The 17,625-nt window shown below is 39.4% G+C and overlaps 1 protein-coding gene across 2 annotated transcripts in view; it reads right to left on the reverse strand.

Moving 5' to 3' along the window:
• Window positions 1-17,625, reverse strand: part of pdcd4a (programmed cell death 4a) — a 35,303-nt gene that overhangs the window by 5,114 nt on the left and 12,564 nt on the right. For both annotated transcript variants that reach the window (XM_057330855.1, XM_057330856.1), the window contains exons 4-8: window positions 11,523-11,620; window positions 10,905-11,018; window positions 7,559-7,780; window positions 6,686-6,783; window positions 5,057-5,171 (exon numbers count right to left, since the gene is read on the reverse strand). In XM_057330855.1, coding sequence (XP_057186838.1) covers window positions 5,057-5,171; window positions 6,686-6,783; window positions 7,559-7,780; window positions 10,905-11,018; window positions 11,523-11,620 — 647 coding nt within the window. The remainder of the gene's footprint in view (window positions 1-5,056; window positions 5,172-6,685; window positions 6,784-7,558; window positions 7,781-10,904; window positions 11,019-11,522; window positions 11,621-17,625) is intronic.

The following is a 17,625-nucleotide window of genomic DNA, read 5'->3' on the forward strand; positions in this document are numbered from 1 at the left end:
AAATACCCCACAGATCTTTTATTATACTGTGCCCTACAAGTCTATTTTTGCCAGTGAGGAAAGCAGGCTGTTTTGGTGTGTGTCTCTTTAAATGCAAATGAGCTGCTAGTCTCAGCCCCCTTTCCAGCAGAAAGCGCAGGGCTGTGTGAGCCGGTGCTTCCAACAACAAAACTGAAGAGAAGTTCAGTAGACTATTTGCTCTAAATAAATGGTTGATGTCATGGTGTATTGAACAGAAGCTGCTCTTTGTTGATAATTTTGATCTGTTCTGGGAGCGACCTAGGCTCTTCCGCCCTGACGGCCTGCACCCCAGCAGCATCGGAGCGGTTCTTCTGTCTGACAACATCTCAAAGACGCTACGCACCGCTTGACTACGTCTCCCAGCGGTAAGTCAAAACTTTAACCATAGTCTGTGTTCCTCCCACTCATCTGTTAGAAATGTTACTGCTTCCAAATGCATAGAGACTGTGTCTGTCCCCCGAATAATACTACAAAATAACAAAATAGCGAAATCTCACAGAAAAAATCTAATCGTGATTAAACCTGAGGACAATGTAATAAACAACCAAAACAAACTCATAAAGTTCGGCCTTCACTAAATTCAAAAGCAGTTATTGTAAATGAAATGATCACAGACAACAGTTTTGATATACTTTGCCTTACCGAAACCTGGCTTAAACCAAATGATTATTACGGTCTAAATGAGTGTACACCACCAAGCTACTGTTATATGCATGAGCCACGTCCGGTTGGTCGAGGTGGCGGTGTCGCAACAATCTTTAGAGACTTTCTTACTGTAACTCAGAGAACGGAGCATAAATTTAAATCATTTGAAGTGCTTGCGTTGAACATAATTGTTCCAATTGACAGTAAAAAACCATTGCTTTCTTGTACGTTGGCTACAGTGTATAGACCCCCTGGTCCCTACACTGATTTTCTGAAAGAGTTTGCGGACTTCCTATCGGACCTATTGGTTAACGTTGATAAAGTACTAATTGTCGGAGACTTTAATATCCACGTAGATAGTGCTAACGATGCATTAGCAGTGGCGTTTACAGAGCTATTACACTCTTTTGGAGTAACACAACACATCAATGGACCCACTCATCGATTTAATCATACACTAGACTTGATTATATCTCACGGAGCCGATCTAACCAATATAGATATTATACCTCAAAGCGACGATGTCACTGATCACTATCTTATAACATGTACACTGCGCACTGCAGAAATCAGCCGTTTAACTCGTTATCGACAGGGTAGAACAATTACCTCGACTACTAAAGATAGTTTCACAAAGAGCTTGCCAGATCTGACTCCTTTAATAACCATACCAATAAATATAGAATCGCTCGATGACATGACCAGCAAATTGGGCACTATTTTCTCTAATACATTAGAAGCTGTCGCACCTATGAAGTCAAAAAAGATTAATGAGAAAAACGCAGCACCATGGTACAATAGCACCACTCGCGCCCTTAAAAGAGAAACACGTAAACTGGAGCGCAAATGGAAACAAACCCAATTAGAGGTCTTTAAAATTGCGTGGAAAGAGAGTGCAAACTGTTATAAAAAGGCACTAAAAGCAGCAAAGGCTGAGCACCTCCGTAACCTCATAGAAACTAACAAAAACAATCCAAGGTTTTTATTTAGTACAGTTGCTAAACTAACAAATAAACAGACTTCACCTGACCTGGGTATTCCGCCGCACCTTGGTAGCAATGATTTCATGAATTTTTTTACAGAGAAAATCGAAAACATACGAGACAAAATAGTAAAAACTCAACCTCCAAGTCTGTCCTATAAATTAGTACCAACCATCGCCCCAAAAGAAAGGCTACAGTGTTTTTCACCTATAAAACAGGAAGATTTAATTAAACTTATTGCAACATCTAAACCTACAACTTGCTTATTAGATCCCATACCAACTAAATTATTAAAAGAGTTATTACCCGTTGCAATTGAGCCCATTTATAACATTATCAACTCGTCAATTAATCTAGGCCATGTCCCAGGACCCTTTAAACTGGCCGTCATTAAGCCTCTTATCAAGAAACCAAACTTAGACCCCAATGAACTAGGAAACTATAGACCGATTTCAAATCTCCCTTACCTGTCTAAAATACTAGAAAAAGTAGTGTCCACTCAGTTGTGCTCTTTCTTACAAAATAATGACATACACGAAAAATTCCAGTCAGGCTTTAGACCGCATCATAGTACTGAAACTGCGCTCGTTAAAATTACAAACGACCTGCTTATAGCATCAGATAAAGGTAACATCTCACTCCTAGTCCTGCTCGACCTTAGTGCTGCGTTCGATACTGTAGACCATAAAATACTTCTAGATCGCTTACACAATTATACCGGTATTCAGGGACAGGCACTACAATGGTTCAGATCTTACTTATCAGACAGACATCAATTTGTCCATTTAAATGGGGAATCATCAAATCTAACGCAAGTAAATTATGGATTACCTCAGGGATCGGTTTTAGGACCCTTGCTATTCTCCATATACATGCTGCCCCTTGGAAACATTATTAGAAAACATGGAATTAGCTTCCACTGTTATGCAGATGATACTCAGCTATATATCTCATCAAGACCAGATGATTCCTTCCAACTATCCAAATTGGCAGAGTGCATCGACGATATAAAGCATTGGATGACTTGTAATTTCCTTCTTTTAAATTCTAATAAAACAGAAATATTACTTATCGGACCAAAGACACGTGAGCAGAATATTTCGGATTATGACCTGCAAATTGAAGGCTGCACTGTTACTCCAACAAATACAGTTAAAGACCTTGGCGTTATATTAGACAGCAACCTGTCATTTAAAAATCACATCTCAAATGTCACAAAAACAGCCTTCTTCCACCTTAGAAATGTTGCCAAATTGCGAAATATTTTATGTGTGGCTGATGCAGAGAAGCTTATTCATGCATTTGTGACCTCAAGACTTGACTACTGTAATGCACTGCTTAGTGGTTGTCCTGCATCATCAATAAACAAACTACAGTTAGTTCAGAATGCAGCTGCCAGAGTTCTAACCAGGTCCAGAAAATACGATCACATAACCCCAATGTTATCAACCCTTCACTGGTTACCCATTAAGTATCGTATTGACTTTAAAGTTCTTTTAATTACTTATAAAGCCTTAAACGGTTTAGCCCCTACCTACATAACAGAGCTTCTACCACACTACAACCCATCACGCTCTCTAAGATCTCAAAACTCCAGACTTTTGATAACACCTAGAATAACTAAATCCACCAAAGGGGGTAGAGCTTTCTCATACGTAGCACCTAAACTCTGGAATAGCCTCCCCGATACTATTCGAGGGTCAGACACACTCTCCCAATTTAAATCTAGATTAAAGACACATCTTTTCAGCCAAGCATTCACTAATACATAGCTAATGAACAGCAGCTACGCTAATTATTCTCTTTCTGTTTCTGCCCTCGCCTCGGGATGCCCATCCCGAGGTAGGGAGAGATTCCGCCAGACCCAGATGAACGTCATATGCCCATCCACAACTAGAGATTACGCCAGCTACATCTGAAAATCCCGTGCCATCCTCCTGCGAGAGCCTGCGGACTGACTGACCATCCAGCTCCATCCAAGGCAATTCCATCACCACCCAAGAAAAAGGCGACCATCTGGCCGGCCCAGCTCAGACAATTCCATCCCCAGCCGAGAGCAAAGACGGACTACCTGTCACATAAATGCTAAATTTACAATACTTGGTATTTAATGCTAAACTTACATCACATGACAGCAGTTTGAAGTTATGGCTGCACTCAGTGACTTTGATTGGAGGTAGCTGGGTGGGTGTTGTGGGGAGTGGGGGGGCTTGTTGGTTGTGGTTCGGGGCGTTTCATTTGTTGGGACTGTGTGGGTCTGGTCTGGTTGGTCTTGTTTTGTGGTCGATGTCGGACAACAGAGGAATAAAGTTAATTATGCCATTACTACTTTTCCCTGGTTGTTCCTCTGTTGTCTGTTGTTGATCGCGGAATGGGACCGGGTTGGACCTGCACGGTTTCGGCGGGTGGGGCTTCCTGGGTCGCGGCTCGTGGGCTCTCCCTGTTCTTCGTGGACGTTGCTCGGTGGCTTTGGTCGGGGTCACTGAGTGCAGCTATGACACGTCAGAGGAGATCTGGCCCTCCCGGCTGAGCCTGGTTTCTCCCGAGGTTTTTTTTTCTCCATTATTCAGCATTGGAGTTTGGGTTCCTCGCCACAGCAGAGCAGTGCAGTGTTGGCTTGCTCACCGGGAGACTGCATTTATTTATTTATTCATTTATTTATTAGATATTATTTATTATAATGATCTTGCTTGGTCTATAAACACCATGCACTGTGCTGTGTTTTACCTTTCTGTGTTTTTCTTATTTGCTCCTGTAAAGCTGCTTTGGAACAATGCACTATGTGAAAAGCGCTATATAAATAAAATTGAATTGAATTGAAGAGAATGGCCATTAAGCGAATGAGAAACACTGTCTTATGTACTCTCACTTATACAAAACAATGTGTTTGGTTTTTGAAGATAAGACAAACACGTTATTTGTTTAAAAACTGAGCACGCTGTTTTCTGAGTGAATGCACAAACGCGTTACGTCTTTAAATCAGATCTATAAAAACCTAATATGCCCCATTATGAATCCAGCATTTTACTAACATTCGTTTGTGAAGCAACCCGGTGTGAAGTGACTTCCACTGATGTCTTCTGCTCATTCCGTTGAGAAATAAAACTAATCCACAGTGTCTTCAGAGGCTCAGATGTCGGGAGTAAATGAAGACTTGTATGTTCGTTTTTACATCCGACAACTGCACACCTTAGTTGTTTTCAGAGACATTCTTGTTACTGGTTATAATAACATGTTAAAGTGCATTTTCCGGATTAGGGGGGCTTTAAGTAATACTTAAAACAACAGATACATATTTAACCCAAGTTGCCAAATGCCAGTACTGATCGATCCTTTGTCTAACTCGATTTGCAATAAAATTTAAAACTGACCTATGACAAATCAGGGACTTCTGACCCCCATCTTACCTCTTTGATGAGATGTTTGACAGGCCTCTGGCCGCCACCAACCCCCCACACGTTATCAAGCCGCATGATTCCACTCTTCATGGAGAGCAGAACAGATGCTCTGTCCAGTGCAGCTCTAACACAAGGTTATAAAGGTTGTACACATTAGAAAATAAACAGTGTATTTATCAAACGACACAAACAAATGTTGTGCAAAGACGCAAACGTCAAAATAATAGTTATTAGTTAATAAATCTCAAAAATGTCTAATAGGAAGATCTAAGTTCATTTCGAGCATTCCCAAATAAGAAAAACTGGCATTGAGACACTCCTCACAAGTGCACTATGATGCAAGCTCGAGCTGTACAAATGAGTGCCACTAAAATCAAAAACGCTAACACACACTAGGGCTGGGCGATATTGACCAAAATTCATATCTCTGTATTTTTTTGATGAAAGGCGATATCCGATATCCACTACAAAGTGGAATAAATGTTTACTAGCAAGTCAAAGCCTCATGTGAGATGTCACAATCACCTTTATTAAAATGGCTTGTGAAAAGAAATTGTGAAAAGAGTTTTTTTACCCTATTTGAAAACATACAGCTGCACACCACTTGCTTAAAACATTTAAATTGTAAACAAAAATTATAATAACTTTCGTTACTTTCGTAAGGCACGCTGCGGGTAAAAGAAGCTTCCAACGTAGTCTCGCATAGCCAGACCTTATCACCCCTTTCTTTGGGCAAGGCCCGCCCAAGAGGCCACGTGACTGACAGTAAAGCAACCAATCACGTTTCGTTTTGTGCCGTGTCATTTTTGCAGGTGGTGTAAGAGATTTGTTGTGCTTCCACCTTTTGACATAACCGTTTTATGGCATCGTTTACAGATAGCTTGTTGTTGCTGCTCATCAGATCTTTTAAATCCAAACCATTTCCAAATAACTGAACTGTTTTTCTTTTTACAAACCAGATCATCTTCCGCTGTGTGGACTGGCACTGCTTCCTCCATGTCATAAGCAAACTTGTAGAGCGAGAGTGCTCTGCTCACTCTGCGCATGTCAGACACCACAGAGCCGCTTCAAGTCGAACACACCCCATATCAATATTAACGATATTGTCTAAAAATATATCGATACATCTTAAAAATCGATATATCGCCCAGCCCTAACACACACTACAGTTTTATCTTCCATCTGTTTTACAAGAAACGTGATAACACAAAGCAACAGCATTCCTTTTCAATGTCTAATCTGAAACAGGTCCTTCATCACAGGTGTTGGCTGATAAGGAAAAATGACCCTCAAAATGTACGCATTCGGTAGTTGGCACTTGGCAGATGTTAATTTCCCAACCACATCCCCAACAACCTTTCTCAAATGTTTGAGATTTAGAAACAGTTGTTTGAATAAATGTTCCCTCTGTACTTTGGACCAACCAAACTAGTAAAATGGGAAAACTGGAATGGTATCTAATAAACTGTCCACCAAATGCACAAGGTTTAAGACAACCATTGGGGCGGTGCAAATGTTTATAAACTTTACCCTGTAACGGTTACTTGACCAAGTAACAGAATACTTCATAATCTGGACACAAGATCGCTGGTAAAAAAAGTATACAACTAAAAAAGCAAAACACAGCACCAAGCTCACCTGGCATGGTCACAGTCCACCTTGCCTTTGTAACAGTCGAGGAAACTCATGGGTAAGGCATGGTCAGCAATGGCTCGTGCAATGAACTGCCCAAGCATCTGAGGTAAAGACAGAAACCAGGCTATTTGGAGAATGTGTTCACATGCATTAGTTAAATAACAAATGGATTACAACAAGATTTTTTTCCTGGTGTTTAGAAATCATATCTATCCTACATCATCCTTATTACTGTGCAGCGACTATAAACAAAGATATTAATATTAACAAGATGCTCCACTGCCGTTACAACGTTAATGCAACACTCAATATGGCTGCTTTAGCGAAGGAAGTCCCGCCTTCCAGTAAAACGAGCCAATCGTCAATCAATAAAGACTGACTATTCTCTGGTATGGGGCTCTCCTGAGGCACTTGCCAGCCTGTGCGCAGGCGAAGTAAATGAGGCGACATCAAAAAAGATGATTTTTTAGCACAATTTAGGCTTAGCAAACGAAAGATACACGATACAGTTCATGTCATGTTTAATTATTAAATGGAAATATGCTGTCTAATTGTGATTTTCGGTAGCGATTTTAGAAATAGCTGCCTCCCCATTCAAATAGATAGGACTGTGGACTTGCTATGCTGTAAATAGCTGCCCAGAGACGTTACGAACACGGCCGCCGAGTGGCACGACTTCCATAAACGGACTTTGGTATAAATCAATATTCAGGTATATAGATTAATACATGACCACACACACACTTATTAACTAGTGTACATTAAACAAATTATTACAAGATAAAACAAAATTAGATTTTTTCTATATTCCCCCATTAAAGTTTATCATCAGAGTTTGTGTTACAGTCAAGTTTATATTTTGATTCATTACTCAACCTGTGGGGCCTCTGGTGTATCCAATATGAGGTCTGGCAGCTCCTTCAGTATTTTGTCAAAAGCACGCTTCATGTCATCCTCAGACAGCAAGTTGCCAGACAGGTCTGAGAGAAGCCGTGATGTGAGCTCCCTATGGCTAGCTTTGCCTTCCAAAGACAGAGAAACAGCCAGAGAGGAGAATTCGTATCTGTGATGGCCCAGATTCAACTCTTTCAGCAGCATCTACCAGGTAAAAAAATTAAGCAGATAGAAGTTTAGATTACAAGAAAACGCATGTAAAATTATCATTGCATTATCGGATACAGCAAATTTACTTTTTTAAAGATGCCATGAATTAAAACCACAATTTTAACCCGAGCTTTTGTTATATAAGAAGGAATTGTATTCACGTGAACATCATGTAAGTGTCAGAACTGAAAACGCCCTTGTTACTGAGATTACAACTGAACGCCAGGTTCTGGAATGCACCTATCTATGACGACATTGATAGGTTGAACACCGCCTCCACAGAAAGAATATCAATGACTACTTCTCTAGCCCCGCCCACTGGTTTCGCATGACAATTCTGAAGTAACACAAGTGGCGCGGAACCAGATTTTGTACTATGCGTCACTATTGCTTTGTTAGAGATCGCTTGATATGCCCTGAGCACTATTCGCACGAGATTAGTATTACCTGGGGACCTCTAGTCATTTGTATTAATTGCAGAGGTTGTCTGTGATCTTAATCCCTTGCGAATTGGGATCTCTGTGATTTGGCAGGCTCATATATTATTTTTCAAGGTTTTATCCACCGTTTGCGAATAATGGAGGCTGTTTTGAAGTGTTTTGGTATTATTTTGGGTACTGGGTCATATCCATAAGTTACCGGGAGTCTCCCGTTTGTTTATTTATCATGGAAACTCTCGTAACATTTTAGACCCATGATCGCGGTGATCTTATGTCCGGTTCGCTATCACGGGTCTCAAAACAAAGCCTTGCCATCACATCCTGGAAATAAGTCAGTAAATTTGAGTAAAATCATCCCGTGCAAATGCGTCACATGAAATACTGATGTGGGGAGGTAATTTATAAATCACAAGAGGTCCCCAGATAATGCTAATCTCGTGCGAATGGTGCTAATGTGTAACCTAAACATTACGTCTCTAACCAAATTCACAGAAGGCTCCAACTAAGTTTACTATGCAAACTGCTATCCAATCATAGCAGTGAGCGTTTACTTCCAAGCCTTCATGGCGGAACGCCCATTCAAACCGAGCGTTTGTAGAGCGGCCTCAAAACCCAGGTAGAAAATAGCCTATTACTAGGGATGTAACGGTATTGTAAATATCGAAGTATCGCGATAGCATTTTTTTTCGATACTATCGTGGTCGCATGACGATAGATCTTCCAGGCAAAGTGTAGTTTTTTCAGCCGAATGGAGTGAGTTGAGGGAAGCGGGAACTACAATTCCCATCAACCCATGCATGCCCATCATCCTCTGCGCTCTGCTGCCGCCCGCTACAGATCAAGTTGAGCGAAAATGGCGGATGCCGCTAGTGGCATAGAAACGGATTTACAAATTGCTGAAGCTAGGGCTGGGCGGAATGACGGAATATTCTGTTACCGCGGAATAAAATGTCAACCGTAAGAGATTTTTCTATTCCATGTATTCCGTGGAATGTAAATAAGTGGGCGTGGTTAACTCGGCGCTCTGCAAATTAGGCGCTATTCTGAAAAAAACTAATGAATGAATCCACCCGTAACAAATGAACGTATCAAACATTCTTTTGACCTTCTTTCAGTCTGTAGTTTAGTGATCCGCTCCAGTCCGGCGTATTCTCTCTCACCCGCAGTGCTCGTGCAGGGATCTGCGCCAGCATTTAAAAAAGCTCATTCTCAACACGTATTTCAGAAGTCAGGTTGTTTTGAAAAGCTGTTAATAGTTTTATAAAGTTTAACTTAAGGCGAGCCAAGGTGAAACTTGCGTTGAAATGCGCGATGATACGCGTGAGCGCTTTGATGTGACGCGCGTCTACCTCCAGTTTTGGGAGACGCGTGAGGAGTCACCAGAGACTCGCAGTGCAAAAACAAGCCCGAGAATAAACAAGCCTAAAGACAAAGAGTCGCAACACACTAAAAGTGCTCATCTAATAGAGAGTGAAGAGCGATAAAGACCTACAGTACAGACCCCATGAACACCAGTTTAGTCATATACTGTACTCTCATTGTTTGTGCATATTCATACTTTACTGTTATATATGTTGTCTATCTTCCTACTGTATATGATATAGCCAGAAGATAAATATGAATAAATAATACATCTGATTATCAGAACTTAATTTGATATCTTTAGTACATTTTCATAACTTACCTACATTTTAACTATGGTGAGCATTTAAATGAACTGTAATAAATAAATTAGTTAAATCAATCTAAGAAAAATGAGGTATAAAATATACAATTATAATGGGAGATTGTTTCATGAAATATATCGTTACCGTGAAATAAAATTACTCATTCCTTGAAATATGCAGACACTGCCAGACTGCGGTGAAGTACAATTCGGGGAATACGACTAATATGAAGAGCCATTTGTTACATCACCCCGAAAAGTTTCATGATGATACGAGGAGAAAAAAAATAGCAGTGAGTGAAGCAGTGAATGAGGCGAGTACCTGACTGGTTGTGAGTTGTTAAAAGTTGACAAACAACTCAAACTTTTTTCATTTGAATTTTTTCATGTTTCATGTTCTCAATTTTTATGTTATTAATTTTTATGCTATTATATTACTGTTCTTTGCACTTTAAAATTTCCTAATCTAAAAATAATAAATGTGATCTTTGTTCAGTCATAGTTTAATAAACACTTATACCACATTTTTCCAAGTCTTCATTTGTTTTGTTTTTTTTCCTGCACAAAATTCAATAAATATCGTATCGTAGTCTTCATACCGAGGTACTATCGTATCGTGAAATGTTGATACCGTTACATCCCTACCTATTACTTATTGATTTTGATGTTTTTAAATGTAAATACCACGCGAACTTCATAAGTAGACCTCATACAACAGGATAAAACGATAAACAAGCCCAGTTCATCACACCTTTAAAATTTTTTCATTAAAATTCCCTGTAGTTTAGAAAACCATGGTAATAACAGTGTCAAAGTAATGGGTTTATTTTCCAAGGTCACTTTGGATCAAAGTTAGTGTAATGGATTTATGCGTTTGGCAGACACTTGTATGTCAAACAGTGATGCTCTTTATTGTAAATCTATTAAACAAAGCAAACATCACAGTCAACATTTTCCTCTCTGGTGTGAAACAAAGCTTCTGTTATTTGGTATATGCCAGAACTTATCTCACCTCCACCTCTTTGGTGTCTCCATGCTCAAAGTACTCTTGCACAATGGGGTTGATGGTCTTCTCAAGTTCTTTCTCATCCAGCTCTGGTACTACTGTGGCATAAACAGTGTCTCCCTGATAAAGACACAAAAGATTGGCATTAGAAAAACAAGTTTAATGTTTACTATGAGACGAAGAACTTAAAGCTAATAAAAATGATCCCCCTTATTTATTGACTAAAAGGCCTTTTTTAATTCTGTAGTAAATAACTTCTAAATAGCCAACAAACACAAAGTTTGGTAAATTCATTGTATCAAATGCATCAAAATGAGGTGGTTTTGTGGCTACATTTGTATCACTGACTTTCAACCAAAACAACACATCTGTCTTCCTGTCATAATATTAAGGAGCTGCCTGTGGAACAAGATAAGCGCTCGGGTTGATAAATGATTGGCAAAGCCTTAACCGTTTCTAACAGCATGGTGAACACAATCCAGATACTAAGGTCAGGCCACTCTTCAAAAATTTGAAAAAAAAAAGTGAGAGGCTAGTTACACATCATACATTAAGTAGAGTATTTACAAAATGTTTATTTCCTACTCTAAACGTTATATAGTATTTTTGCGCAAGTGTTCTTACCTGTGCAAATTCATCATAATTAGGGTCCTTAGAGTCGGGCTCCTCCACCTCATACACCATACCCGCTGCCCCCCACACACCTTTACCTCCGGCTCCACCTGGTCATAAGAGGAATCAGTGTGAAACGAAGACAAAAGTAAAATACAAAATGTTTATCTTTAAAGATTATTGGTTCTGTTTACACCTGATTCCTTTTTAGGTGATTCAGTTTCAAGTGTCCAGCATTAAATACATGTGTAAACGGGGTCTAAAACGTGATTTATATTTATATGCACAAAACTTCTCCAGTATGATATCACAGGGCTCTAGACTAACTTTTTGCACTGGTTGCAATGGTGCTCCTAACTTTTTTTCTTAGGTGCACCAGCACAAAAGTTAGGTGCACCCAAATTTTCGACCGCATCGCATTTAACACCGCAGTTTTACCAGTTCATAGGCACAATTGACTTGTAAATGATTAACTAACAACCTGGTCAACATAAAGTTCTTTATTTGAAGCACAATTCTACAAGAAAGGTAACTTACTGAAAAAGTGTTGGTGCTTAAAGTGCTTCACTGAACTGAAACTTAAAACATCTCAAGATAAATGGACCAGGGCTTGACATAACCTGGGAGGTTGATGGCTCCGTGTCAGAGCCTTGCTTATGATTTTCAGACGGATCAGGCCTTAACTTAACATTATTCACGAAAAATTTGTCAATCGTTCTTTTCATCTTCTCTCATCATCCACGGCTACATCCACTCTGTTTAATTGACAGGCCTATAGGCTCCTCCCCTCTCTCTTTCTGACTGCAGCACACGCATTTTCACACGTACACACCAGAGGTTGCGCTAGACTTTTTATTGTCCATCATTTTGACTGACAGGCTCGTAAAAAATCCGTCATAATCTATTATTACCCGTCACTATGGTGCAAGGTGGCGTTAGGTGGTAATTAGTATGTTCGTGACGTCATCACACTGTACTTGCGTCTCGGAACTTGTTGTATTTTAATACAACTGAATGCCCAATAAAGCCGTTGTTGTTTATAGTCATCTATATATTTAATGTTTTAATGTTTATGTTCATATGTGATTCGATCTGGGAAAACCCAACACATGGTGCAAATTTATATATTACAGTTTTTCATACCAAGCCCTTTCCAAATCAGTTTTTATTTTTCTCATTGTATGTATGTAACAAAAGTTATGGCTGAGGTCTGCTGAAGCGCTATGATTTTCAGGAACGGAATTTGGAGGAAAATGGGTTTAAAGTTAAGTGATGAAAATAAAAGCACAACAGTCCAGTATCACAAGTAAAAGTCACTTTACAGTGGTGAAAGACTTACTCTAATAACAATTTAATAAAAAAACATTTCCTAGTGTTGAAGTCTATAAAAATACTGTACAAAACCGTTTGAATAAAGGTGCAGGGCACACTTAAAGAACGAGAGCTCTGCCGTTATCACTACATGAGGAAACTAGCAAACATTACGGACAACAACTAATAAGCAGTGAAGCAAGTTTTACCTTGTTTATCATGTGCATAGTGTGTGGACTTTTGATCATCCCTTGTATGTTTTGCGATCGCGGTCCGGCTCGCATGAGCAGCTCCCGGTGCTGCAGACGATCCGCCATCTCACGAAAACATTGTATGAAAAAAACTTTGCATGCCGTAGTTTACACAGGACTGGCGGGAAATGTGCATTGATACTCCTTCATTCTTCATGTTATGTAGTTTACTTTGATAGGTGAACTGTCTTTCCCGCGTCCCAGCGTGACATCCGACGGGTTTTCTCAGATCGCATCACATATGTCTAGTCGGTAACAATGACGTGTGAAAACACGCACGTCCCTTCGCGAGCATATCACGCTCTAATGAAGGGAAACGGGGAGTTACAAATTGCCATCATTGTAATCCGTCAAAATAGCTGACGGACGGACGGACGGACGACGTTCAGATTTTTCCGTCACTGGTAAACATTTTTTGTCAATGACAGAGAATTTTCGGTTAACACGACCTCTGGTACACACACTTACCACGGCCAATCAGAGGGGCGGTCCGCCCTTCACTATCTCTGATTGGTTTAGACCACGATATGGGCCTAATGTGTGTCTGTTGTTGAATCACAGGAAGACTTTCAGAGTCGCGGAGACTTTTTTTCTCCCTCGAACGGCTGGTTGCACCGGTGCGACCTCAGATTTTTCTTAGTCGCACCATTGAGAAATCAAGTCGCATGTGCGACCAAATTGGTCGCACTCTAGAGCCCTGTATCAGTGTTAATCATGTACAGCTCATCTGAAGTCTAGTTTATACAGGTACTTCCAAGTAACAAATTTGGCTCAAAATATTATGTTCATTATTTTATATAACATGCATCTAATTCCAGTCGTATGCATAAACAATTAATGGTAGAGCCCTATGAAATCCGTTGTACAAAAGTTGTACAATATAAACCAGTATCTTACCAGTACATTGTGTTTTGTGTTTACTTAAATTTCAGTACTATTGTTTAAGAAAGTAATATTTTTTAATAATAAGTACTCTTTTTTTATTTATTTAGTAGGTACTAGGGGTGTAACGGTTCTCGGTAAAAAATTGAACCACACGGTTCTCCACCAACGGTTCGGGGACCGCGGCTCATCTTAAATCTGACGACGCATTTATAATGTGGTTCGTTAAAAATGATAATGCGTAAAACAGACAAAGTTCAGCTAATGTATGTTTGTCGATGGACACACATTTAATATCTACAACAAATCAAATAACGTAGACAAATTTCAATAGGATTGACGTATGCTGTACAGTCATTTATGCTTTCATCACCCAGGTGTTGTGAGCGCTCGCGCGAGTGCAGGTGAGACCTGAACAGCACATGTTGCTGTTTAAACTACACTCATTCAAGCCTTGCCAATTTAAACATTTAAGTGCAAGATGATGCACAAGAAAACTTGCTTGCGCGCTGTGAGAAGATCCGAAGCGCACACAAGGAAAGCTGAGTCTCAGACTACTTGAGTTTTCTTTGAAGTCTTGCGCTTAAATGGACAAATTCACACACGAAGTAGGTCAACACGCCCCTCTTGTCGAGTATCTTAACAAACATAGTAGGTTATGTCTTAAGTGAACGGACGAAACAGACGAAAAACAACGCATGTGTACAGTATCAGTGTACTGCACCTGTTGCATTCCTCTTAAAGCGACAGCAGCATATTCCTGCTATCTGTTAAAAGTCAAGGAAATCACTCACTGCTTGTGACTCAATAGCTTCTGTAACTTCAATTATGATTCATCTTTATTTAATTTGTACATATGCAATGTTATGTTTTATTTGATAATAATTAGTGCTGTCAATCGATTAAAAAAATTAATCGGATTAATCACACATTTTTTCTGTGATTAATCACGATTAATCGCACACAACAATTTTATTTATTTATTACTTTTACATTTGAATAATTTCACATTTAATCTTCAAATTGATGTAGAAACAACATATTTATTTAACAGCATAATTTTATGAAAGCTAACATTTTGATATTCGTATTGTAACTGATGTCTCTATTAAATTGATTATTTTAACATTAATTATAGCCATTCAACAGTATAATTGAGAGCTCATGTAGGAAATTGAAGGACACTTTACAGTCTTTAATGCTAAATTATAAATTAAATGCAGAAGAATTCTCATTAAAGCTATAAAATCACATTGATTTCTTCTTTTATTTTGTTCTTTGATTAACATTAGTGACAGGAGTCACAGCAGCACGTTTAAGAACGGGCCCCTTTAAGAGCTGTCTCAGTACGCAGATCTGACCGTCACCGCACTCCCATTTTCACAACTCTTTGCATTCATTTAAGATTTTATTTTACACTTTGAAGTCTGTGCTTAAGAAAATGCTAGACAAAACGGGCTTTCTGACATAATCTTGTGTGGTTTTATCCATTCAAGCACGAAAGAGAACTTAACACGGATGCGCTGTCTGACAGAGATTCACCGACGCAGCCGTTACTGTACACACCAGACTGGACCTCTCGTTGCGTTTTGCCGCGTCCCACAGTTTAGAAGCTGTCTATCTTCATTGAACGCCTCAAAGCAACTGTTTCAAATCGCGCTTAAGTGGTTTAAAAGCCTGTACACGAATAAGAGCGTGATTACATAATGTAACGCTAGACAAAGGATGTCAAAACAAACGGATGCTGCGTTAATTGCGATAAATATTTTCTCACGCGTTAATTTGAAAAAATTAATCGCATGCGTTAACGCGTTAACGTTGACAGCCCTAATTATAATATATATTTTATATTTTCCATAAAAGATTAATATACTGTAATCATGACTTCTGTTTCATCTGTTTTATAGAATTGTTATGCATGTACACTGCGTTCCAAATTATTATGCAAATTGGATTTAAGTGTCGTAAACATTTAATTTTATATTGTTCAATTAAACTTTTGGATGGTATTGTGTCTCAGTGCTCTTTGGATCACTGAAATCAATCTCAGACACCTGTGATAAGTAGTTTGCCAGGTGAGCCCAATTAAAGGAAAACTACTTAAGAAGGACGTTCCACATTATTAAGCAGGCCACAGGTTTCAAGCAATATGGGAAAGAAAAAGGATCTGTCTGCTGCCGAAAAGCGTCAAATAGTGCAATGTCTTGGACAAGGTATGAAAACATTAGATATTTCACGAAAACTTAAGCGAGATCATCGTACTGTGAAGAGATTTGTGGCTGATTCAGAGCACAGAAGGGTTCGTGCAGATAAAGGCAGAATGAGGAAGGTTTCTTCCAGACAAATTCATCGGATTAAGAGAGCAGCTGCAAAAATGCCATTGCAAAGCAGCAAACAGGTATTTGAAGCTGCTGGTGCCTCGGGAGTCCCGAAAACCTCAAGGTGTAGGATCCTCCAGATGCTTGCAGTTGTGCATAAACCTACTATTCGGCCACCCCTAACCAATGCTCACAAGCAGAAACGGTTGCAGTGGGCCCACACATACATGAAGACTAATTTTCAAACAGTCTTGTTTACTGATGAGTGCCGTGCAACCCTGGATGGTCCAGATGGATGGAGTAGTGGATGGTTGGTGGATGGCCACCATGTCCCAACAAGGCTGCGACGTCAGCAAGGAGGTGGCGGAGTCATGTTTTGGGCTGGAATCATGGGGAGACAGCTGGTGGGCCCCTTTAGGGTCCCTGAAGGTGTGAAAATGAACTCTGCAAGGTATGTAGAGTTTCTGACTGAGCACTTTCTTCCATGGTACAAAAAGAAGAACCATGCCTTCCGTAGCAAAATCATCTTCATGCATGACAATGCACCATCTCATGCTGCAAAGAATACCTCTGTGTCATTGGCTGCTATGGGCATAAAAGGAGAGAAACTCATGGTGTGGCCACCATCCTCCCCTGACCTCAACCCTATTGAGAACCTTTGGAGCATCCTCAAGCGAAAGATCTATGATGGTGGGAGGCAGTTAGCATCAAAACAGCAGCTCTGGGAGGCTATTCTGACATCCTGCAAAGAAATTCAATCAGAAACTATCCAAAAACTCACAAGTTCAATGGATGCAAGAATTGTGAAGGTGATATCAAAGAAGGGGTCCTATGTTAACATGTAACTTGCCCTGTTAGGATGTTTTTGATTGAAATAGCTTTTGATTTCAGTAAATATGACCTCCTAATGCTGCAAATTCAACAAATGACCATTTTCAGTTTTTTACAACCTATGAAATGTTTTCAAACTCTGTTGTGCATAATAATTTGGAACAGTGCATTTTGAGTTTTTCATTTTTTAAATAAATACTGTTGTCAGTGGGAGGTTTGTTCAATAAAATTCCAAATGTACCCTAACTGTTGATTACTTGAAAATTATACTGACTGTCATTTGCATCGACAAATTAGGAAAACCAGAGAAAGATATCATTTGCATAATAATTTGGAACGCAGTGTATTTGTGACCCTGGATTACAAAACCAGTCTTAAGTAGCACAGAAACATTTTTAGTAAAAGCCAAAAATACATTGTATGGGTCAAAATTATCTATTTTTCTTTTATGCCAAAAATCATTAGGATTTTAAGTAAAGATCATGTTCCATGAAGATATTTAGCAAATTTCCTTCCATAAAT

The sequence above is a fragment of the Triplophysa rosa genome, linkage group LG4 (assembly GCF_024868665.1).
Source record: "Triplophysa rosa linkage group LG4, Trosa_1v2, whole genome shotgun sequence".
Lineage (NCBI taxonomy): Eukaryota > Metazoa > Chordata > Actinopteri > Cypriniformes > Nemacheilidae > Triplophysa > Triplophysa rosa.